At 37.9% G+C, this 27,099-nt stretch overlaps 1 protein-coding gene across 4 annotated transcripts in view; it reads right to left on the bottom strand.

Moving 5' to 3' along the window:
* snama (something that sticks like glue) overlaps positions 1–27,099 on the bottom strand; it is a 489,984-nt gene that overhangs the window by 178,500 nt on the left and 284,385 nt on the right. For all 4 annotated transcript variants that reach the window (XM_090377736.1, XM_090377737.1, XM_090377734.1 and 1 more), the window contains one exon: positions 9,218–10,514. In XM_090377736.1, the coding sequence (XP_090233862.1) occupies positions 9,218–10,514 (1,297 nt within the window). The remainder of the gene's footprint in view (positions 1–9,217; positions 10,515–27,099) is intronic.

Raw genomic sequence — 27,099 nt, 5'->3', positions numbered from 1 at the left:
AAATATATATGGAAGTTCAGGTTGTATTGTCTTATCAATAACTAAGGCTACAATCTGCCAAAATCAAGACATATAAAAGATAATGATTAACTATGTGTCTCAGTGACCAACAGAATTACGTCACTATGTCAACAGGTATAATGATACACATAGATTAAAAAATATATATTTTAAATAACAGTAAACAGATTTAACTATTTTAAATAACTAACAATGGCTGAGATATGATCAATGCTTGATAAAAGCTGAGTATATAGGGCTCAGTCAGTTGGCTAAAAGTGGTAAATAACGGACTCTGTTCGTTTGGAAAATATGGATGACACACACAATATGACAAAAAGTTGAAATGGTGTTGCAATTATCATACATAGTTCGATCATTAGCCCTCAGAAAAAAAAAATGAATGAAAAAGATGATTATGTCTTAGGCTGATGTGAAGAAGAACAATGTACTTTCTATGGTTGCTGTGTAGACTAGATCAGACTGTTTGATTAAAGGCTTAATCTGATACCATTCATTTGTGGTATGTTTATGCTATGATTGTTGCTACTGGCAGGGAGTAATATGCTGTGCATTTTCTGACTGTAGTCTTTACAGAGGATTAGCTGGCTATGATTGTTCTGGTGTTGTGCTGCCATGGTTGCCACCAGTTCATTATCCCCGGTCCAATGTGGCTTGGAATCCAGCAGAAACAGATTTCAAATGAATATTCAAAAAAGTGAATGTAGAAACTGTTGAACCCAGATCAGGTCACAACTGGATGAGGATCATATCTCATCCCTGCTAAAGCCAATTACATATTTAAAGAGTCTATATACACTATATACCTTTTGAAATAGTGAGTTTTAATGTGGTCCAAGGATAACTCCATAGCATATAATTCTGCTGTGTATATACATACTGCCACTGGTCAGAAATATCCTTAATTATAGTATTATCTGGGAAGATGACAGCAGAGCAATCAGTAAAGCAAGGCAAGAAGTCAGAGTATTCAGCTCAATGGGCAGTGTAGGGATACATATAACAAACGGTGCTGGGTAGGCTTATCCCCAGTTGTTAATGGAGAAGTAGAGCATAATGGAAGTTGAACATGCCGAGAAGGAAGGGGTTCTCTTGGTGACCACGCAATAGTGTCTACAATGTTAAAATTGCTGTGTAGTTCTTGAATTCGAATACCAAAGGGATGGTTGGCAGGTTGATGACAGTTATGCAGATTTTCATACCATGGTTCAAAGGAAGATTTCCACTTGTGATGGTTGGCAGAGATTTTAGTTTGAAGGAACATTGTAGAGAAAATTGCTTCTGTTGAAACAAAAGAGGTACTTCAATAGTTTTGACATTTAAACTCTGAACAGGAGATGTTCTGCATTAGCATTAGTAGAGGCATACAATGCAAGAAAGCAAGCTTATGCAGCATCAGCAAAAAAAAAAAAAAAAAAAAAAAAAAATTTTTTTTTTTTTTTTTCTCAATTCACACCTCTATTCGTTCCAAATGCCTGTCCAGCTCAGCCTTCAATTTATTTAGGCTATCAACTTCCACATCAAAATGTGTACATGTAAGTATACATGTGCCTGTTTCTACTCTTAGTTACCCTAACACAGCCCATGCATTTATTTGTTCCACCATGATTCCCAGCAGTCCTGGAAATCTCCATTGCCTTGCTTTCCAGAGTGCTGCTCATTCTAATAGAAGCAGTGCAAGAATCACTTTTGCATCTGCTGCGGCCACTGTTAACCTTTTAGTCTGCATATCCCCCCCCAAGCTTGTAGTTTTCCGACCCACCTAACACTGCCTCGATAGCATCAGCAAATATTCTTGCACCGTTTCTATTTAAGCGTACCGCATCCCTGTAGAAGCAATCTCTCCTGTCAACAAGGACAGACAAGGTTGAAAAAATTCTACCCCTTGAGCCCTGCACAATTTCTCCAGGGCTGAATTGATCGACAAGGCTCTCATCATATACTCCCTCCTATTGTGTCTGGGTAGAATTGCAGACACTTTCACATTCAACCCTAAGCAGTTTTTTAAACATTAATGCTCCAGTAACAATGTGAATGGCTTTGGTGAAATAGGGGAGTAGCTAATACAATATGCTGTAATCTACAAAAAACTTATTTTAATTATTTAGTCAGAGAGCAGCAAAATCTTGTCGATTTCTGCACTATATGGTTAATATTAATACTAACTCATTTCTTGAGGGTACAACCCTGAATTCATCCATTTATTTCTTTGTCATATCAGTGACTGAATGAAAACTACTGTTTCCAGTCAGTTGTACTAATACAGGTTGAAAATCCCTAATTCGAAATTCTTGGGGCCGAAAATGTTTTGGATTTTGGAATACATGGCATGGTGGAGTTGAAGTAAGGTGGAAATAAAATTTAGATTTCATGCAAATTCCATTTTATTTACAAAAAAAAACATGGTCTGCTTCCAAAAGAATATAAATGCAACAAATACTAATTCAAAATTCATATTTCATGCGAAAAAAATTCCTTTTTATTTTACCATCTTGAGAAGGAACATCACAATCGTTTGAGGGACCAGGAACTGGGGCCTTCAGGGAAGTTCTTTTAGAACTGCTCTTCTCTTTTATTTTATAAACTGACATTATTTCTTGTTCCGTTATAAATGCACGTTGCTTTAGTCCTTCAAATGAGTTCATTACACTTTTTCACCATGTCGTCTATAGGCATTTTTACTGCAGCGCAAACAATGTCATCTTCATCATCCCTTTTACCATGATTGCCTTGATTCAAAACCATTTCAGCTATTTCACAATCAGTCGTTGAATGAATAACTGGAACCTCATTATCAATGTTAAAGACTTCCTCGATATCCACATTTTCTAGCTTACTGACAGACTCCTAAGGCACTGTTTTTGCATATCTAAAGAGTGCACACATCATCCTTTTCTCCAAATCATTAGCTTCTTCTTCATCATCGCTGCGCATAGTTGCAGGCCAGAGGTTGTGCCAGGCATGCTTAACTGTGTCTTTAGTCACTAAGGTCCAAGCATTTGCAACAGCATATACGGCATCCTTCAGGAAACCTTCCACACCCACGGCTCTGTTCGCTGCTGCCAGTATGCTGTTAAAGAAAGTGTTTTTTATGTTTACACTTCATTGATATAAGGATACCCTGGTCACGTGGCTGAATTAATGAAGCCAAGTTTAGGGGAAAGTACATGGCATAAATATTATTTTTGATGAGCATTTCAGCTGGAGGATGAGCAGAACAGTTGTCAAGAAATAAAATCTTGCAGTCATCATCCAGTCGAGCTTCCCTGCAGTGAGCACGAGCTGCTGGTACAAAATGTTTGTGAAACCAATCAGAAAAGATGTTCCTGCCTTTTTGTTAGCATAATAATGGACTGGTAAGAAATTCACTCCTTTAAAACAGCGAGGATGCAAGCTTTGGCCTATCACATCAAGTTTACACTTATGAATGCCTGCTGCATTAGTACATCCCAACATAGTTAATCTTGGCATCCTTAATTCCTGTTGGGGCTATCTCATCAGCTGTAGTTAGTGTCTTCCTGGGGGAATAACACCACAACAATAATGTTTCATAAGCATTATAGACTTGTTCTGCTGTCAGATTTTCATCTGGGATGACCTTGGCAAACTCGTCAATGAATTTCTCTGCTGCCTCATGATCAGCAGATGTTTTATCACCAGAAATCTTTAAAAATTTAATGCCGCATCTTTTCCTGAATTTCTGTAACCAGCCTGTTGAATATTGACAGTTCATTTCAATTTTCAGTTCTTTACGATAGATCTTTGCTTGTTCCATGATCAGCTGACCGGTAAGTGGCATGTGTTCACTGCAGTACTGACAGATCCGCTCTTTCAAAACACAATCGAAATCTTCATTTATAGCTTTATGCAGTGTTTTTCTATTTTTCTGTTCATAACTTTCAGCATAAAACTTGAACAGTTTATCCTTCTCTTTCTTCTGGTCGTAGATGGTGGTCGTTCTAACACCAAACTATTCTGTAAGATGTCTCACTCTTACTCCGTTGCCCAGTTTCTTCAACAAATTCACTTTCTGTTCTATAGATAAACTTAAATGCTTCCTCTTCTTCTTATCACAATTACCTGGAGTATCAGGGTTTTTTTTTTTTTTTTTTTTTTGTCATTTTCATAATATATCTGCACCACAGAGCAGAGAATAAACTAAACAAATGGTGAGTAATGGACATAGACACTTTGCGTTGATGAAAATTGGCGCTTTACCGATGTGAACACTGCGTCAGAACTCTTTCCCACCAAGGCTCACAGTTTCCAGAACTTTCCAGTATTTTTCAAAAAAAGTTTCGGTTTTCGGAATGGGGATACTCAACCTGTACTTGTTTCTCCAAGGCAACAAGATTTTTTATGCATATACAATTCAGGGTAAGGGAAAAGCTTTTGCTTTCATAAGATTGAATACAGACTTCTTTACCTACATTAATAATAGAAGAAAAGGAGTGAATCACATCAGTCCTCCTGATATCAATGGTTCCCCTGTTGATCTTGCTCAGGTTGCTGATAAATTGAATAGATATTCTGCATCTACATTCTTACGTGAGGAATTCTTTAGGAAACAGGATGCCAGAAGTTTACCAAATTCTAACGGGAAGGGGGGAGACTAATGATTTTGTGATAACTGAGAGGAAAGTGGAAGAGAAATTGCTGAAGTTAAATGTAAGAAAGGCACCTGGGGTGGTTGGGATATATCCAATTATATTAAGGGAGGCAGCAAAGGTGGTAAGCAAACCCTGAGCCATAATTACAAGAGCATCTTAGGATATAGGAGTCCCCATGGACTGGAGATGAGCATATGTATCTCATTTCACAAATGGAGATCAAAAGGTGACATGAGTAATTATAGACCTATTAAGCTTAACTTCTGTTCCAGGTAAAATAATGTAATCACTGGTTAAAGAAATAATTCAGCACCATCTAAACAGAAATGCAATTATACCTGCAGTTACAGCATGGATTTGTTAAGGGGTGATCTTGTGTGACCAATGTGAATGGATACTATGATGCAGTAACAAAGACTCTGGATTCAAAAAAATAATCCTGATAACATATACAGTCCATTCCAGTTATTTGGGACACATCGGGACTAGTGCATTTTGGCCCGATTAAGTGGCTGCCCCAATTATCCGAAGTTTCACGTAAATAGTTAAAAATACAATGTACCCCCCCTTTTTTACAATTGGTTTACTCTACAATCAAATCACGTTATGACGAACTCAACGTAGTAAAGTACCTTTCACTATACGATGTGCAGTAAGAGCCAGTCATTGTGATCACGTTTGTGAATTGAATTTTAATTCTATTAAACAGCGATTCTAATTAGTGAAAATAGGAGGAATATTATCCACAAGCTATAAAAGCAAAGATATATTACACAGAAATTTACCCTTTATTAACTTACCAATTAAAAAATACGTGAAAATCGGAAGAATATACGTGATAATCGGAATAATTAATACATACTGTAATATGTACATATGAACTAGTTGACATTTCTGTTCACTGACATTTGTGGGTGGGGATTAAAATTTAAAACAGTAAAAAGTTAAGCAATCAATAAGAAAGAACACAGCACAAACAAATTGCAAGTAACACAATACGCGCAAGTGAGAACCAAGTAACGAGTTACAAAGCTTTAAAAATACAAATGAAGAGAAGATCTGAAAATTAATTTTTTTATATGATTGAAGATTTCATGGAAGTGTAAACACATTTCACCATAATAACCCACAGAATTCAAGTTGTCGGTATTATTGCAAATTCAGTAAGATCAAGTTTACTGTCCGTTTCACTAACAGAAAAGTCCAATAAACAGGTGACTGCTAATTGTTTTATGGTTGTGACCTCCAGAATTTCGACCGAACCACGTGGTACCGTCGGAGACAATCGTAGGGTAATCTCCAGTGCTGTGGTCTCCTGCCCCAATTAAACGGCATAATGTCCCAATTAAGCGAAGTAAACCTTGGCTATTTTCTTGATTGATTTTTGTTTTTTAAGATTTGCCCCAAATTAATAGCTGCCCCATTGAACTGGTTGCCCAAATAACCGGAATCCACTGTACTTGGATTTCAGGAATGTTTTTGATACTCTTGCACATAAAAAGAGTTCTGTACAAATAGGAGCAGTGTAGCATTAAAGGCAAATTACTGCCCTGGATAAAGGTATGATGGAGTAGAATATTTTGTTTGTTTGATTTGGTATTTAATGGCATATTGGCAGCTGAGGGCATAATGCACCAAGTTAAAGGTTTGTTTGTTTAGGTTTAATTGGTGAATTAGCAATTAGGAAAATAATGTAATCTTCCACTCTACCTTTGACATTGATCTGGTTTTGGCACTATAATGCACCAAAACCAGACCAGGTCAAAAGTAGAGTGGAAGAAGACAAAACGTGGCTATTAATAGACAGTGATATTCTAGTGCTCTTAGAGGAGTACTCAAGGTTCAGTGCTGATCCTATTTTTGTTTTCTACATTTATTAATGATACTGATGAAGATATATATCAGACAATGTCTAAGTTTGCAGATGATACAAAAGTTGGCAGGCAGTTAATGACAGTAATCAAGGTAAGCTACTGCAACAAGATGTAGTAAAGTTAGGCAGATGGACTGAGAAATAGTGGTTGAAGTTTAACACTGACAAATGCAAGGTAGTGCATGTGGGTAGTCATCCCAGATTAATGCACCATATAGTAAACTCAGGGTAATGGAAAATGAAAATGATCTGGGGTAATTGTGCAGTCAGATATGAAGTTCTCTGAGCAAGTGTACACAGGCTGCCAGGACTGCTCGTGGGCTTTTGTCAATAACATATACAGGAATATTTCTAGCAAGGATAAGGAAGTGATTATCTCATTGTACAAAGCAATGGTTAGTCCACATCTTGAGCACTGTATACAGGTCTGGATGCCTCATTTTAAGAAGGATGCAGATTTCTTGTAATGGGTGTAGAAAAGGGCAAAGAGACTGGTGAGGGGGGGAACAAAATAGATGTCTTGCCAAGAAATGCTTCAGTTCAAATTGCAGCATCTTGAGATTAGGCACCTGCAAAGGTGATCTCACTGATGTGTTTACGGTCTTGAATGGATTGAGCAAGCTCAATACAGATGGTATTCTTCCTCTTGTTCACAATACATACGAGGGAATATAAAATTGAATTGAGGAAGGATGATTGCAGGACAAATGTGAGGAAGTTTGCCTTGAGTCAGTCAGTGGTTGATTGTTGGATCAAACTTCCATCTGTTGTTTGGAAGTAGGCACCTTGATTAAACTCAAGAAAGAACTAAAAATGGACAAGTCATGTCAGATTTCTTTTGTTGACTAATGCTTTATAAGCTTGCTTTCTTGCATCACTAGCATTCCCAATACTGATTCTAATACAACAAAGAATTTTCATTATTTTGTTTAAAATGGATGTCAATGTTATCAACTTTGTATGATAACATTCATACAAAGATGTATGCCACTGCAAGTCATTGTATGCCAATGGAAGTCATTGAGGCATTAAAACAATGCCGCAGGAGAACAAACTCCGAAGGAAGATAAAATTCAGTTCTATTTGACAATTTACATATTCAATGAATGTAGTAATGGGAACAGCTTCAGTAAATGAAAAGAAACATTATTAATTGAGTACACATATCACATAAACTTGCATACAAAAATAATAGTTAATTTTCATTATAGTTCCATTCAATTTCATTATAATTCTGCATGACTACATGTAGTTTTGGCAGTCTTTTCAGATCAGCCAAGCTATTCACAAGTTGTGGAACTCAATTCAGAAATTTGAATTATCTATACCAAAATGCACTAAAATATTGGTTGGGGAACAATTTCAAAATACATCATATTTTCAATAATTTTATACTGAATAAACAAGGTTTTCACTTTCATTCCTTTTCACATATTTACTAAAAATTAATTTTTAATAAATAGTATTAATGAGTATCTTCTGTCTTCTCAGCCACGAAGCCACAAGTTTAGAATATGATTGGTTCTGATCTCTGTGCTTAGGATATCATCCAAAAACCTTTTGGGTATTCTTAAAAATGTCTGGTATTGCTCATTTTGTATGTACTGCATATGTTATCAGATAATCAACACACACACACGCCCATATAAACGTAAAAAAAAAGTTCTGTTGAAGAAAAGAAACAGTTTCCAAAATTATCAACCCATTAGTAATTTGAAATTTAAAGTAGTAGTGACTGACAAAAATGCCAACAACCATTCACTTTAATGCTTTTGGTACCAAATTACTTAGATCCATTACTGTGTTTTTCAACCCTTTTTTTTTTATCCTACCCATTCCTTATACCTTGCATTTTCTTTCTCTATTTCTGCACTGTTTTTTTTACTGTATAGTAATTATTCATAAAACGTCCACACTGCATTCTGCAACAAAACAAGCATTGTATAATGAAAGTGTGAGTGGAAAATCTTACACATATTCTTATCATCAAATAGCAACAACTTAAAAACCCAGATCGTCAGTGAAGAGTGCTAATCAGCAAAATGATCCCTCACTAAATTTCAATTTAATCAATTGTCATTACTCATCCAAAACCTTTTGGGTATTCTTAAAAATGTCTGGTATTGCCCATTTTGTATGTACTGCATATGTTATCAGTGTGTAGATATATTTTAAATATGTACACAAATTTTATTTTTCTAATTCTGTATACAAATGAATTCATTACTACCTTCATATAGCAGATCAGGTTTGTTTATTTTGTGATTTACAATCAATTAATATTTGCTACATAAATAAATGTTTTTTTATGTGTGTGTTTGAGTGTGTGTGAATGCACCTTGCTTTCTTACTTCATTAACATTACAATTATGTGAATTAAAAATTTTCCTTTTCAGATACATTTCATTTCATTTCTATTAAATTAAATGTATGTATGTATGTATGTATGTATGTGTATATATATATATATATATATATATATATATATATATATATATATATATATATATACACACACAAACATAAACACACACACACACACACACAAACACACAATGCCAAGGCTTCCATAAACCAATCCAGTTCCACAGATATCAAATCTGGGAGGTCAAACTATATTAAAACATATGTTTATATTCAAATATAAAGGTATACTTGAGAAGCAAGGAATAATAAGATACAAAAGAAAAAAAAAAAAAAAAAAACCACCTACCCAATGCTGATTTCGGGATCAGCCACACTTTCAATAACAGCTGAAGCCACAGATTGTGATGTTATATTTGGATATGATGAAGAATGTACAGAGTCAAAAGTGTTCTGTTCAAAACACTGCTGGTGTTCCTGTTGTACTTTTTGTGGATTTGTTTCTTGTTCTAAATTCTTACTGTCAGCAGCAGAGTCTGATGAATGTTGGCATATCATTTCTTCATCAAAAGGAAGAGGCAGCAGAGAAGATGTAACAGTAACAGTTCCAGCTTTTGCACAGGTAGATACATCAGCAGTAGCACAGGAAGCTGCCAGATTGGCGGCGGTGTTAGTAGTAGTAGTAGTAGTAGCAGCAGCAGTAGTAGTAGTAGCAGTAATGATATTACTAACAGTAGAAGTAGTAATGCTAATAGCAGAAGTAGACTCACTAATGGCACTTACAATAGTAGAAATGATAGGATTATCAGTAGCAGCAACATTCACTGATTTCAGAGCAGAAATAATAGTAGGCACAGCACAGTCATCATCAGCAGTAGCAGTCACAAGAGTAGCAGCAGGAGTTGCAACTGTAGCTGTATCATGTGCAGCAGTTATTGAAGGAGTGATAGCAACAGCAGAAACAGCGGTATCAGTAGCAGTAGTGGTGGTTGTGGTGGTGGCAGTAGTAGTAGCAGCAGTGGTGATGGTAAAAGTGGTAGCAGTGGTGGTGGTAGTAGCAGATGCAGAGGTGGTAACAGTAGAGGTGGTATCAGATGCAGTTGTCAGAGTAGAAAGAGTAGTGCTAATGGCACTGGCAGTAGCAAGTGCAGTAGTTGCTATTGTTGTAGTAGTAGTAGAAGCAGCAGCAGTGGTGGTGGTGGTGGTGGTGGTGGTGGTGGTGGTGGTGAATGTAGCAGTAGAAGGAATGGTGGTGGTGGCAGTAGAACCAGCAGAAGAAATAACAGTAGCCACAGGAGCACTGACAGCAACAGTTGTGATTATAGCAGTATTATTATTACTGCCACTGCTGTTAATAATACTATTAATGCTGCTACAGCCTGAAGAAACAGAAAAGCCAGTGCTGGTTATAATGCTAGCAGAATTAGAAACAGAAGTCAGAGAAATGGCAGCAGAAGAGCCAGTAGTTAAAACTCCTGTATTGGAATACTGAATCCGTTTGCCTCTCGTATATCCAGTATCATTCTTAAAGTTAAGAACAGATGTACGCAAAAATCTATTTGGAATCAACGTATCAGGAGAAATACCAGTTTCATGGCATATTGGACATTCGTGATTTTCAGAATCCAGAAGAGCTTGTCGCACACCTACAAATAAAAGAAATCTGTTACCTTTATTCTCAATTAAACAATTAACCAATTCTAACTTAAAATATATTTTACAAATAACACAAATTATATCTGTTTGAAAAAAAAAAAAAAAAAAAGCAAAAACACTTCATTAATATATTTCAGATGGTCAGAAATCTATCAAATATCCTAATTCTAAAAATTGTGCAACCCTAAATACTTCACTGTAATATTTAGATGTGACAATAACACAACTATTTCCACAACTACAAATAGGAAGTCATAGCAAGTAATTGGACACTTGCAGTAAGAAAGGGACATTGCAACAATATTACATATGCAATACGTCAAAAAATATCCTTTACAAAATTCAGTGTTATGAGTGAAGAGGTAATAGGTACACGATGCAAACTGGAACTCACTTCCAGGTGTAGGAAGATACCTACAAGTTTCTATTCACCAACTGGTGAATAAAACTTGTGCACACTGCAGCAGATGGCAGGGTAATCACAAAACCATACTTCATGGCAATATTTACCATGATTACAGTTTTATGATTACTTTGGTTCAAAGAACTAGAGCCTACCACCTATGTTAATTCATATATTTCAAACATGGGTTAAAAAGGACTGCCGTTTGTGCAATCATGTCAGCCAATGCAGGACCAAACAAGTCAGTGTGGGTGCAGTAGAAGGAGCATTAGTGGCAAGTTCATTATGCCAATATACAAGCTGTTCATACTCTTTCACTCTCAATAAAAACTTTGCTTGTTTAGATTTTAACTATTTCAACAAATTCCTTATCACACAAGGTCAAAGGTACAGTGCTGTACATGGTTATAGGAGAATATCACGTTTCCTATTTAGCCTGTTTTATTTTTGATTTAGGTTTCATAGTAGAAACATGTGTACTTTGCTTTAAGTTTCAACACTATTCAGGATGACACCAAAGAGAAAACTAAAGATCTGTTAACTACAAAATTATAATAATAATATAAAATTAAAGTCAGCAATGGCTGTAGATTGTTTGTTTGGGAATTTATTAGGTTTATCAGCATGTGGGGTCATAGTGCACCAATGGCTGTAGAAGAACAAGAACAAGAAGTCTGCAAATGCTGCTGAATTGGAGATTCCTTCTAATACCCTCTCAACTTGCAGTTTCTGGAACTATGCCCCTGCAAATAGACCTGATTCAAGTGTATAAAGTTTTAAAAGAAGTAAGTAAATTAAATGTGGCACATTTCTCAGATGAAACATACATGGGAAATAAACTTAAATTGAAAAAGGATGGCCACAGAATAGATGTGCAGAGATTTGCATTCAGACAAAGAGTAATCAAGTGTTAGAATAAACTTTTTTTAAGTGTTGTGGATGTGGGTAGTTTGAATAAATTTAAGAAAGGGGTTTGACAAATTATTAAAAGGAATAGGTAAAAGCGTTTTTTCTCCCCTTTCAGCAGGAAAAGAAATCACCTTGTTTAAGATCACTAGAAAATTATTAGCCTTTCCCACCCCCAACTCTGGCCTCACCCTTGCAATTTGAGCCTTAGTTTCTTTAGGGTATACGTATATTAAGCAGAACTGATCTGGCATCCAATTTCCTGTCCCAAACTTAACCTTAATTTCCACATTGTTTGAATTTGCAGAGCAGTCTTTCATGCTGTTGTTGTTGTTGTTCGGTTTAACGACACAAGGGCTACTACGGCCAAATTGTGTCTCTTCATCGTTAATTCACAAAAGCGTATTGTTAGAGAGATTAAATTATATGCTTCTGTACAAACCAATATGTTTTAGATATAATAAAAGTTCTTCAATATTTGCTTCATTTCCTAAGATGCGAGATAAATCAGGTGATATATTCAATGTAGAGAGTGACTGAAAAGTGTTTGACCGGATGGTTGAATGTAAGGGACAATCAACCAGGAAATGACGGACTGTAAGTTGCGTCTGACAGGATGAGCACTGCGGTGGACTTTCCCCCAATAATAGGAAGAGATGAGTATAGTGAGTGTGTCCAATTCTGAGTCTTGCCAGTACCACTTCCTCTCGTCTATTTCTTCGGAAGCCAGACAGCCACAGCTTTGGATCTTCTTTTATCTGATAAAGTTTATTATTAGGCTCACTTTTCCAGGTCTGTTACCATTTATCATAGCAGGCTTTGCGTATGACCGACTTAAAATCAGAGAAAGGAACCTGAGGATGTTGTGAGAGAGCGGGTTGGGGATGTTTAGCGGCAAAGTCAGCACTTTCATTTCCCGGAATGCCTGAATGGCCAGGGATCCAGCAAAAACTGATTGACTGATTGGACACACTGCAAGCGAATAGCTGGGAATGAATCTGTTTCAATATAGGGTGAGAAATGGAGGAATTCTTCCTTATGGCAGAGACAGCACTAAGAGAATCTGTGTAAATTATGGCAGATGAGATGGAGAGCTCAATTATCTTACTAAGCGCTAACTTAATAGCATATAATTCAGCTGTGAAGACGCTGCTAGCAAGCGGTAATGTGGCTGAACTTGTAAATAAAGGAAAAACTGCCGCAGCACCTACCATACTCTCAGTTTTTGAACCATCCGTATAAATTTTACAGGCATGGTTGTCCGTAGCATGAGCTGAATGTAACTGTCTGATATTGCAGGAAGGTATATTTTTCCCCCACTGGAGGAAGTATGTATCTTGAAAGACAGACACATATGTCCAAGGAGCAACAGGTGTAGTTGTGTCTTGGAAAATGTCATTTAAATTGATATTCCAAGTCTGAACAAGTTCTTTGATCCTGAGAGAGGCGGGTCTATTTTCATTTGGTTTGCTCTCGTAGAAGGCATCCCAACGAGTATTATAGAGATACTCCCAACTTGGGTGCGATGGTAGACTTTGGATCTTAGCAGCGTAGTGAAGCAGTAGTGTTTTTCTACGCAGGTGTAATGGGGGATCATGCGCTTCAATATATAGACTTTGGATCGGAGAAGTCCTGAAAGCTCCCAGCGCAGTTCTCAGAGCACTGTGATGGATCATATTTAGCTGTTTTAATGTAGTGCTCCTGGCAGAGTCATACACTGGACAACCATAATCTAGTCGTGAACGGATTAAACTTCTATAGAGATGCAGCAAAGTACACCGATCAGCTCCCCATGACATAGATGAGACAGAACGAAGTATATTCAAATGCCTTAAACAAGTAGTTCTCAAATAAGTGATGTGAGCTTGGAAATTTAGTTTGCGGTCTAATAGTAGTCCAAGAAATTTAACGGTATTAACAAGCGGGATTGGAGTATTGTTTATTTGCAGTTCAGGTTCGGGATGGAGAGTTCGCTTCTTGCAAAAGTGTGTGACAGTGCATTTCTTTTCTGACAGTCTGTAACCGTTCAGTGAAGTCCAGGTTTCTATTTTGGTTATGGCAAGTTGTAGCTGCCGTTCAATGGTATTCATACTTTGAGATTGACAGGAAATGGTAAGGTCATCTGCATACATAAACGTTTGTACAGTTTTTGGGATATCTCGTGTCATACTACTAACTCTGATTGAAAACAGTGTTGGACTGAGTATTGATCCCTGTGGGACTCCCTCTTCCTGAATGTGAGATGTAGAGAGGATGTTTTTGTACCGGACTTGAAAAGAGCGCAATTGCAGGAAATTTTGAATTATTTCCGGCAAATGGCCCCGAAGCCCCAGATGGTAAAGGTCCCTAATAATACCATGGCGCCATGTTGTATCAAATGCCTTTTCAAGATCTAAATTGACCATGACTAGATGTTGTTTCATGACAAAGGCATTGCGGATATGAGATTCGGCTTTGATAAGCACGTCCAGTGTTGATCTGTTTTTCCGAAAGCCATATTGTTGTTCTGGAAGAAGATTCTCTGACTCCAGGATGTAGGTGAGTCTAGTATGAACCATCCTTTCGAAAATTTTTCCCATGCAGCTCGTAAGAGATATTGGCCTGTAATTTTCAACACAGGAAGGATCTTTTCCTGGTTTTGGTAAGGCGATAACGAACGAATGGCGCCATGAAGAAGGATAGGCATTTTCAGTGAAGATCCGATCATAAAAAATTAATAGAGTTCTCAAGTCTTCATCAAGTAAATGCTTTAGCATAACGTAGTGAACTCCATCTGGTCCTGCAGCGCTATTGGAAGATCTGTTTAATGATTCTTGCAGTTCTATTAATGTAAATGGTTGGTTGTACGACAGTGAGCGGCGCGTGAAGAAGTTGATTTTATACCGTTCTGCACCTGCTTTGATGTTCTGAAAGGCAGACGCATAGGTGGCAGAAGCTGAGATTTTTGCAAATGATTCTGCTAATGCATTTGCAACTTCTTCAGGAGTAGAAATGTCTTTCCCTCTCCAATGAAGTATCGGAGAGGGCAGCCGAGAAAATTTGCCATTTAATGCCTGTATTCTTTTCCAGATGACCCGTGTATCCGTGTCTTTGGTAATGGTTGAGGCAAAAGCAATCCATGAATCCCGTTTCGCTTTCCGCCTAACTTGTCTAGCTTTCGCTTTGAGTCTTTTATAAGAAATTAGGTTACTAGTGGTGGGATACTTGCGGAAATTATTCCAAGCACGGTTTTTTTCCTGTTTGGCAATTAAACAATCTGTATTCCACCAATTATTTCTGTGTTTGTGATAAGGCGTGGATTTTGGAATGGAAGCATTAGCTGCAGTGAGAATCTGATTGGTTATATAAGTATTTACTTCATCAATATGTTGTCTTTGAACATAACATCTGTCTAAGAGTATTTGGGCAGAATATCCTTCCCAATTTGCCTTTTTAAACTGCCAGTTGGATCGTTGAACAGGATTCGGAGTTACTCTTGTTTGTAGTGAGCAAATAATTGGAAAGTGATCACTGTTAAAGGGATCAGTTAATACTGATCATGTCATGATTGGAAAGACAGAGGGTGAACAAATTGATAAGTCGATTGCAGAAACAGATCCTGTTGCTAGGTGTATGTAAGTAGGAGATCCAGAATTTAGTAAATTAAGACCGTTATTGTTCATGAATTCCTCCACCAATTTGCCTCTTCTATCCATTGTAGCAGACCCCCACAATGGATGATGTCCATTAAAGTCACCAAAGAGACAAATTGGAGTTGGGAGTTGTGAAATCAGGTTGTCAAGTTCTGAATGAGGAAGTGGTAGAGAGGGTGAAATGTAGATGGAAACAATGGTAATTGAAATACCAACTGCAATACAAGCTGCGACAACTTCTACAGTGGTTCTCAATTGGATCGGCCTGGATGGAATGTCAGAGTTAACAAGAATAGCTACTCCGCCACGAGCAGCAGAGTTTGAACTCCTGTCTCGTCTATATATCACATAATTTAAGAATTTTGGTGAAATTTGGGGTGACAAGAAAGTTTCCTGTAGGCATACACCTATGGGATTGAATTGAGCTAGTAAATCCCTTAAGTCATCAGAATGACTACTTAGTCCTCTGCAGTTCCATTGTATGATGTTATACATTATTTAGTTTTGGCTGAGGATGATTCGTCTGACTGTTTTTTGTTCGTGGGACATTTTTTCCGGTCTTTTTTTGGGAATGTGGGGCGTCCAAGATCCATGGTGTCATCTGCATGGAGTTCTAGAATGGGCTCCTCATTATGTAGCAGCTCATCTACATCCATATTATTGGTAGGCGCTTCCATTTTTTTTGAGACTGAGTGAGATTTTAATTGTTCTTTTTCAATCGAGACCAATGGGGTATGAGTAGGGATACTGATTGGAGTATTTGTGGCTTCGCTAGTTTTTTTTGGAGGATTATGAGGATTATCTTTTTTAGAGGTTGAAAGTGTAACTTTAAGCCAATTCGCTAGAGAGGTGTTAGGCGGAACTGATACATCCGTTTGAGCTGCAGTAGAAACAAAGTTTCTAGTTCGAGCTGCATAAGAACAACCACTAGGCATGGTCGACATAACTTGTCTACGTGCCTCAGGAAACGTGACTTTATTTTCAATTTTGTATTTTTGTATTTTCTTTCCTGTTATCCATAGCTCACAAGTTTTGGAAAAGGCTGGATGGCTTCCTTTGCAGTTTGGACAAACAGGAGTTTTGACTGAACAATCCGCTTGGGTGTGATCTTTAGAGCCACAGATGGGACATGTGGCTTCCCCGCGACAAGCCTGCTGGGAATGGCCGTATTTCTGACATTTAAAGCAACGAACAGGATTCGGGATGTATGGTCGAATCCGGCAGTTTAAATAACCAGCTTTAATACAGGATGGTAAGTCTGGAGTGCTAAATGTCAGAATGATGGATCTTGTTGGAGTAAGATTTCCATCTTTTTTTGTCATGATCCGTTTTACATTTACTACTTTCTGACTGCTGAGTTCTTGGAGTAGTTCTTCTTCGGAGACTGTAATTAGGTCCCACTCGCTGATGACACCTTTTGATGAATTTAGAGTTTTGTGGGGAGTAATTTCTACTGTCAACCCACCAAATGTTGTTGTTTTTAACAGCCGCTCAGAATGTTTGGAGGTGGCTGTTTCTATCAGAAGGTCTCCGGATTGCAGTCTTTTAACCATTTTTGGTGATCCTGCAATTGACTCCAAGATTTTCTGAATTAAGAATGGTGACAACTTACCCACAGGTTGGGTGGACAGGGAATGAATCACCAGGAAGTTTGGGCAATCGTCATGACATTCTGCTTCTCTTCGCAGTCTTTTAGGTTGACTTGAGTCATGGTCAGGGTTGGAATCTTCCGCTTTTGAGCTCAAAGGCTCTAAGTTTGGATAATGATTTTTATCCATGCTTGCTCCTTTTTGCCCTGGGGGTTTGCCTTTACCACCCAGGTTACCGGCCCCGCCACGGGGAGGCAGGAGCAGTGCCGCTTGGTGGCCAAGCGTAGAGTTAGTAAGTTAGTACGGCTAGTTAAATTAAAGAAAAAGGTACTTGCCTTCTTCTGGGCTCTCTTCTTAGTGTTTTTAAGTAAGTAGAGCTACTTAACAGAAAATTTTAATTCTAAGAGAAAAACAAGGAAAACTCTGTCACTTGGAGGAAAAACGCTTTATAAACTCGCAAGAATCGCTTGGCCACGGAAACGCTTGGCACCCGGGGCCAGTCTTTCATGCAGAAAATAGTATCAAAAGCTTTGATCTGATTGCCATATAACTGCATTCCTCTCATGATGATCTCACATTACTTCTTTGATTACTGATTCCATTTTTTCCCTGTAACAGAGGTTGAGCTTGCAGGTCTATAATCACTTCTCTCTCTTTGATCCTGTTTCTTGATGAATGGGTGGGGGACATTTGCACAACTCCAATCCACAGGAATTGCTCATGAATCCAAGGATGACTCATATGGCTAAAAGTTTACATACCTTTTTGCTGCTTCTTTTAATATAATTGGATAGATTCCACCAGCCATAGATGCTTAATTTACTTTTAGCCTCAACAATTTCTTTCTCCTCAGTTATTGCAAAATTGGCTCCCATTTATCAATTGGAATATTTCTGGTACATCCATTCGTAAACACTTCTTCACGGATGAATTGTAGACGCAAAATCTTTATTCAGTGTGTCAGCAACCAGAAAGAATCATCAACAGTGATGCCATTCATATCTATTTGAACAATGTAATTCATTCCTTTCCTTCTATTTCTACTATTCTTCACATTACAACCAAAGATATGCCTTTATGACTCAACTGCAAACAGTTTATACATAATATATGTTTCAGTGTTCAATGATAATTTATAATCATCACATTTTTTATGTTTGGTTTTTTTTTTGGCACTTATTTCGTCAGTTCATCTGTCATCCATTCAATTTAAAGTTTGAATAGTATCTTTCAGTTGGGGTGAAAAGCTTGGTAGCTTCGACGATTACTTTCCTGAATGCTTCTCATTTTGAATTTGCAGGTTGAATCATTATGGTTGGTCCTCTGAAAATTATTTTAAAACTTTCTAAGACTATTGTAGTTAGCTTTATGAAAACAACATCCCTTCCCTCTACCGTCATCAGAAGTTACATCTTCAGGTAACTCCTACATCAATACATTGTGATCACAGCTGAATATAATCAGATCAAGAGTACTGCTTTCTTTTCTTGCCTCTCTAACATGCTATTATAGAAAGCATGTCATCCAATAAAATCCAGAAAGGTACTAATATTGTGCAAGTAACCAGCTCAGAAATTCCTTATTTTAAGACACTATATTATTGGCCCATTTTTTTGTCTGTACAGCTCCTTATTCTACTCATCACAGTCATTTGTGCTACAACATACTTCTACTCACATTTTATTTTTCCACTACTCATGTTACACCAAACTGACTCAATGTTTTACTGTCTACCTATATCAACCATGTGTACCGACTTAGTTTATATGCTTCTTTACCAAGAGAAAAACATCAGTCTCCCTTCCATTCTGTGCCAGTTGTCCTTTCTATAAAGGTTGTACTCCCCATATTCAAGATTTGCAATCTGCTATATCTGAATGGCACCATGTTTCTGATATCGCTACAATGTCCACATTCGATGACTTAATCAGTATTTCGAATTCCATCTATTTGTCGTCTATTTATAGTTTAGAGTGGTTCTCTTCATGATGCCTGGTCAGCGTGAAGAGGAAAAGATCAAATTCTCCACCACATGACAGCATGACAAAACAAATGGCCCTCAGTTCTCAGCAGCTTTCACTCCTCCTCTTACAGCAGCGAGAGGATCAGAGGATGCTTTGAATCTCTGGGTACGACCAGGCTGCAATACATGGAAACCAAACTTGGCCAGTTACAACGTAAGATCACTCATCGGTGAAGATGGGATATTAGAGCTGGAAAAAGGAATTAGAAAATGTGAATTGGAATATCATCGGTTTGGCTGAAACAAGAAGAAAAAATGAATTACTTTAAGTTTATCAAGTGGAAATCTGCTGTACGCCAAGGGAAACAGTGAAAGGAGCGAAGGTGGAATTGGCTTTCTGGTCCATAAAGATAGAAAAAACAACATTTTGGAATTCAAAAGTACATCAGCACGAGTGTCAAGACTACTGATCAGAATTTCTAAGAGGTAAAAGCTAAAGGTTATAATGATTTATGCGCCAATGTCGAGCCATGATGATGAAGAGGTTGAAGAAATGTACACCGAAAGTGAGAGTCTTTTAGATGAGCACAAAACCCACTTCAATGCTAAGGTCAGAAACAGACAAAACAGCACAGAAAGGGGAACTATAGGAAAAATTTGGAATTGGTGAAAGAAATGAAAGAGGTGAAACACTTGTGGAATTTGCAGAATCTCGAGGATTGTCAGTAATGAACACTTTTTTCAAGAAAATGGTGAACAGAAAGTGGATATGGAAGAGCCCAAATGGATTAACAACTAATGAAATCGACTACATCCTCACTAACAGAAGATATATCGTGAATGATGTTACCATCCTGAACAAGGTAAATGTTGGAAGTGATCACAGAATGGTAGGATGCACACTTGATATAGATGTAAGAAAAGAAAGGAAAAAACTGACTCGAATAAATAATGCGAAGGTCTTTGAGATAACAGAAGAGGAGAAAAAGTAGTATGTACTGGAACTTAAGAACAAGTTTGAGCTTCTAAAGATCTTACAGGACCAAGATATCAACAAGGGATACAACAATTTTCTGAAAGTGATAAAGCCTAAGAAAGCTTTATCACTTTCAGAAAAATCACTTATGAGAAAGCTAAAGTAAGAAGAAAAAATTAGCCGAGAAATATTTTTCGTGATGAACCGAAGATGACAAATGAAGAGCTATATAGACACTGACAAGGACAAAATTGAGTATACTGAGTTATGCAAAGCCACTATAAAGAGACTCAGAGGGGACATAAAAAGATCTAACACAAGAAAAGTAAAACAAGCATTAAGGGAAAACAAAGGACTAAAATCAGCAGTCATGAGCAGTAATATAGAAAAACAAATGATACTGAAACTGAAAAATAGTGAGGGTGTACTGATAAATAGCACAGAAGGCATAATTCAAATCGCAGAAGACTACAAAAAAGGATCATACAAGGAGCGAGGGAATGATGCTAGCAGTGGGAAACATGGATCACCAATAAATAACATATACAACATACTTGATAATCCTTCCTGATCAGGTAGAACATGCGTTGAAGAAAATGAAGAATCAGAAAGCCCTGGGGGAAGATGAAGTTAGCGTAGAGTTGTTAAAATTGGGAAGAAGAGACATGACACAGAAACTGGCAAGAATCATCACAAAATGCATTAGAAAAGGTGTGACGCCTAAAGAAACAAGATAAATTGGAAATTATAGACCAATTAGCTTGCTATCCCACATCTTCAAGTTGTTGACCTTTGTCAACAACTTGTAGACATTACTAACAAGTTAGAAAGAATACTTGATGGCAATTAACTGAAAGAGCAAGCTGGCTTTATGACAGGATTCTCAACTATGGATCACCTCCATATAATATCACAGCTAATAGAGAAAGCAAATGAATATAAAACACCATTATGCCTGGTATTTATGGATTATGAAAAGGCTATGCTGTATGACTACATACAGCACATAAGGCAATGTTTAAAGCAATGGAAAGACAAGGCATAGACACCCCATACATTATGATTTGGAAGAAAATATATGAGAACGCTACCTCCTTTATTAGACTAGACAAAGACAGTAGCAAATTTAAAATTTAGAAAAGGGTTACAAGGAGAAAAATATCTGCGAAGTTTTAAGAAGATTGCACTAGTCACAGAAAGGAGTCAGTATAATGGAGAGTACCTAAACCATTTACAATTTGCAGATGACATTGTGATCATAAGCTGTGATCCTAAAGAATTAGAGGAAAATCTTAATCAGTTACGCAGAGTTACTAAGGATTTTCGGAATGGAATAAAGATGAATATGGCTAAAACAAAAGTAATGATGAACAAGTATGCCAGAGAAATGGATATAATCATTGAAGGAGCAGTAGTTGAAAAGGTGGATTCATATAGTTATCTGCAACAGGTTATTAGCTGCAATAATGATGGAAGTCAAGAGAACAATAAATTTTGGATGGATAGCATTCAGGAAATATAGTCACATACTGAGGATCAATATCCCAAATTGTCTGAAATAAAATAATGAATCAACGTACACTCCCCAACATGACTTATGGAAGCGAAAATTGGGCACTCACCAAAAGAATGGACTGAAAACTACACAGCGAAGAATGGAACGAATTATATTAGGAATCAGACTGTTAGATAAGAAGAGAAACACATCGATCAGGCTAGCAAACTCAAGTAAGGGACGTTCTTATCAAAACTAAAGAACTAAAATGGACTTGGGCAGGACACATACCTCGAAGACATGATGACAGAAGGTTGGTTGGTTGGTTATTAGGATTTTTATGGCGCATCAGCATCTAAGGCTATAGTGCACCAAGATGACAGAAGGACTAAGAAAATAACAGAATGGTACTCAACAGGAGCTAGAAGAAAACCTCGAAGACAATGACAGAGATGGACATAATTTTTTTTTTTTTTGGTAGTTGTTGGCGCATTGGCTTCTGTGGTCATATTGCACCTCCCAAGGTTTTTGCAGTACTTTGATCCAAGCCCGAGGCGGGAATCGAACCCGCGACCTTTGGGTTGCCGGGCAGGTACTTTACCCACTCGGCTAGCCTGGTCGGCAGAGATGGACATATGAAATTCACGAGTTCATGGGTAGTAACCATTGCACAAAAGAGAAGGAACTGGAAAGTTGCTGGAGAGGCCTTCATCCTGCAGTGGATTCAAAATGGTTGTTGATGATGATACCTTTGTAATCGCCATACTAGTGCTCCTGATCTAAAACTGGAATTTGAGATAGTTTCCGGTGTTGAAACAAGTGCACGAACTAACCAAAGACTACTTTTGGAATGTGGTCTGCATGCCTATGGCCCCAAGAAGAAGCTTTTGTTGACCCAACAAATGAGGAAGAAACAACTTTCTTGGGTTACAATGCATGTTTCATGGACAAAAGAGCAATGGAACACTGTCATCGCTTCCCGTCCAAGCCATATAGGTTGAATTTCAATTCAACCTATATGGCTTGGACGGGAAGCGATATGTCAGAAGATGAAAATCGGAAGCATACCATCCTGACTACATAACACCCCACTGTAAAGTTCCCAGCTGGACAGATGGCCTGGGGATGTATAACAAGCAAAGGGATGGTGCAAATTAAGTTTATTAATGGTATGGTATGGTGAATGCAGAAACCTACACTGCTAGGTTTCTGCATTCACCGTAGAGGAGGGCCTGAAACCCGTTATTAAGGATCACCACACAGGCGTGCAAAACTGAATTTTTCAATTTTTCAGGCCTTAGCACCTTGCACACAGCAAAATTAGTAAGTTTTATGCTATTTAGATGTAATGATGGGATTGTCTTCTTGTCTCACATGGCTTAAAACATACTTACACCTATATTTCCCTCATATTTCTCCCTTAAGGTACAGTCATAACTCAGAAATCTTGGCATTACAGTGTTGAACTGGCCCAGCAACAGTACAGATTTGAACCCCACTTAAAATTGTGGGTACATCATGTCGTCTAAAATTGCTCAGAAGAAGCGAACAAGTAAGATTCGGCTGCAGGAGAGCATTGTAAGGGTATGGTACCACGAAATTGGGCAACCATATATCCAGAAGTTGATTAACTCTAGGCTAAAAGGATTGTTACAAGGCCATAATTGCAGCTTGAGGAGAAACAACAAAATATTGAGCATTTATTTTGCTGATTTACAGTACATAACACTATTATGTTAACTTGTCATTTCAGTTTGTACACGTAAATGCAATAAAATGTATGTTAGGTTGTCAAGTTTGCCATTTGCATGATTTCTTATATTTCCAGTAATTACACATTTTACCGTTTGGGGTGATATTTATGGAAATTAGGTGTATCAGGTGGAGACTTTTTATTGGATTTCATTCACAGAGATATATATCCCATCTAACAAATGCATTTTGAACATTTCTGCAACCCACAATGCAGCGCAAAACACATTATTTGCAAAATTCACAAGTGATGCACTTTTTTTGTCCACCACTGTAGGATCCTTGGTACATTTGGAACGTATCACTGGTGAGGTTTACCAGTGGCTCTTAGGAGAACCATGTGTACAGTGCCACGTTGTATTTTTGTCCAGGCAGAAACAAGTTTTTCCAAGACAATGTGCCACTTCATCGACACACATTGTGCATCAGTAGTTTGAGGAACACAGTGAAGACGTGGCCCATCTTGAGTGGTCTCCAAAAACCCTGACCTCAATCTAACTGAACCATGAAGAATGTTCTGGAACAGGAAGTGAGGCATATGGACACGCAACAATCATCTATTCTGACGCTGTGGAAAGCCTTATAGGTAGCATGGCTGCAGATCCCCACGGACATCGTCAGGAATCTAGTGGAGTCACTGCCTAGGCGAATAGTGGCTGTTACCCATGCAAATGATGACCCAACACAGTATTAGGTAGATGGTAATGATTCAGTGATCACTTTGTGCAAGATCATTCACCAGATTTTTGATCAAGCCTTGTATAGAGATATCTCATTAGTTTCAAATTTAAAATGTATGGGTAGACTACAGAAATTGAAGGAAAGGGACTGGTGGACACTCAGAAGAGTGGTACAAAGATCCTGTCAATTCACATTGAATACTATCAACCAAGAGTTTGAGAAAAACAGGGATATACAAGGGCAATACATAGAGAGACAGGCATTACATCACAATTTATTAAAGAGATACTGCATTCAAACCCAAGCTTCACAGCCTTCAAAGCAGTGTTGATTTGCGCAGGGCAAAACTTATCCTAATTGAACAAGGTAATGCAGGAAAGCTTTATGGAATGAAGAATCATGGTACTCAGTTTCATGATGGTCATGTTCGGCTCCACCAAACATCCAGGAAAAATTATTTATCACAGTGCATTACCCTAATTATGAAGTTTTAGTGGAGGTGCAATCATGATGGTACATGATTTCAAGATGGCCATTGTTTGGGTCTGTAAAATGTCCAAAGAAGGTTATTTATTGGATTGCATTGCCCAACTGTGTAGTTTAGTGGAGCTTTTCCTCTTTCGCAACCCAACTAAATTACCTGGTATACAACATTTCTTGTAGTGATTGCGACTCATCTTATCAAGGATCTACACGGTTTCGACTGAATTTTCAGGTTAAACAGCACACACACGTCCTCAGACTCCATAATTTTCATTCTTGTAATCATGACATACGGTTGAAAAGTGGTGTCAGCTTCAGGAAAGAAAATCGTTTGCCAAAATTTGCATGAAAATTGTTTTAAAATTAATTTTTTTTTTTTTTTTTTATGTAAACCTCAACCACGAGAGGTATTAGAACCTATAGTACTTAGTACCATGCTTGGGTTGGAGATTGAGAAGACGAAAGAAGATATTTGTTGACATTGGACTTGAACTTCTGTAGACTGTAATTTTCAGGAAATAGGTATGAAGGACGGTTGTTCCAGAAAACGGCAGTTGAATGAATAAATGAGGAAGATGAAAAGTTGGTTCTGTGAGTTTGAAGTTGGACAGTAAATGGATGTTGGCTGGTGGTGGCACGTGTTCGGACTGTTTTGAAAGAGAGAGCGGGAATTATAGAAGCCATTTCAGAAGAACAGTGCCCATGGAAGTATCTGTAGAAGAGGCATGCAGCAGAAACAGTATGTCTATGAGACAGCGAGTGGAGAGACTCTGTTAGAGATGAATCATTAATTAACCTAACTGCCCTCTTCTAAATGGAATCAAGAAGTCTGAAAGAGGTTTTGGGGGCACCACCCCAGATGTGGGAACAATATTCCATGGCAGGGCGAATTTGCGATTTATACAGAGTGAGCAGCTGTTTGGAAGAAAAGTAACGCCGAGAGCAAAAGAGAAAACCAAGTTTTTTAGATGCAGAGGAAGCAATATTTGTAATGTGTTTGTGCTAAGAGAGATTAGAAGTCAGCGCAATCCCCAAGAGATATACCATTTTGCCTAGAAATCGGAGTGTCACTAAAGGTAAGCATAGGAGCAGAAGAATCCTTTTTGTGCGATATAAGACAAGACTGAGTTTTAGAAGGGTTGAAATCGACAAAGTTGTCTTTGCCCCACTGGAGAATTACCTGAAGATCGGGATTTAAGGAATTGGTAGCAGATTTTCGAGAAGTTGAAGCTGATTGAGCAGGACAAGGTTTCTCAAAATGGAAAGTGGAATGCAATGTGCTATCATCGGCAAAACTATGGATGGGATTACCAGTCAATGGAAGAAGGTCATTGATATATAAGAGGAAAAGAGTGGGGGAAAGAACTGAACCTTGGGGGACACTGGCATTAGTGGAGAAGTTAGATGACAGAGAGCCATCTACCATCACCCTCAGTGAGCGATCAGAGAAAACTGGATAACCAATTACTAAACACAGTTGGCAAACCATAAGATGGAAGCTTGTTTAGAAGACCTTTATGCCAAACACGAATAAAAGCCTTTGAGATTTCAAGAGCAACTACTTGTGCTTCACCGACCCTTTCCATTGAATTAGTCCATAAATGGGTAACATAAGCCAGAAATTCACCAGTGGATCGACACTGACGGAATCCATACTGGCGATCGTTGATCAGATGGAAGGTTTCTAGGTAGTTTAAAAGTTGGCGGTTAACTGATTTCTCCATTACTTTAGAAAGAGTAGAAGTAATTGCAATGGGACGGTAATTGGATGGGAGGGATTTGTCACCCTTTTTAGGAACTGGCTGGATATGAGCAAATTTCCAAGCAGAAGGAAAAACACCTTTGGAATAAGAAAGTGAAAAAAGGCGGCAAAGAATAGGAGTAAGTTCAGGAGCATAGGTTTTGAGAACAAGTGGAGAAATACCATCAGGACCTGGAGCTTTCGTAGCATCAAGATTCATCAAAATCCTTCTGATATCCTTTTGACGGAAGACCACAGGAGGCATTGAATGGAGCATGTTAGGAATCGTGGGAGGTGTTTTACCAAGGTAATTAATACATGAGCTGGAAGAAAAATGGGATGCTAGCAGGTCAGCTTTATCCTTGGCTGAAGTGACAACAGAACCCTCTGGTTTGGACAGAGGTGGGAGCAGAGATGGGAAAAAGTTGCGGCCAATAGCTTTGGCAAGAGACCAGAATGCTCGGCTACCATTAGGGCAAGAAGCAAGTTTTCTACTCTTAGCCTGTTCAAACTCTGGTTTGGACTGATTAATAACTGCTTTACAATTGTTGCGACCTTTGGTGTAGGCAGAAAATGAAACTGAAGAATTAGAAAGAAGCCAATTACGATATGCAATGTTCTTCTCTTGGACAGCCTTAGCACATTTATTGGAAAACCAAGGTTTAGATATAGGATGAGATTTTAAAGTGGAGTGTGGGATAAAGGATTCCATTCCTGCAAGAATAATTTCACTGACACGATCTGAGCAAACATTGACATCAGAAGTTTTGAAACAGTAATCAGACCAAGGAAAAGAAGAAAAGAAGTCTCGCAGGTCATCCCATTTTGCATTCTTGTAATGCCAAACAATACAAGGTTGGGAATAGCCATGAGATAAAGGTTCCATTGGAGAAGAGACAATCACCAAGTTGTGATCTGAAGTGCCTAAAGGACCTCTCACCTTCAACCTTGTAC

This window comes from Mastigoproctus giganteus, chromosome 7 (genome assembly GCF_048544385.1).
Source record: "Mastigoproctus giganteus isolate SK-2022 chromosome 7, ASM4854438v1, whole genome shotgun sequence".
Lineage (NCBI taxonomy): Eukaryota > Metazoa > Arthropoda > Arachnida > Uropygi > Thelyphonidae > Mastigoproctus > Mastigoproctus giganteus.
Note: the sequence above shows the minus strand (reverse complement) of the source record. Positions and strands in the feature narration are given on the sequence as shown.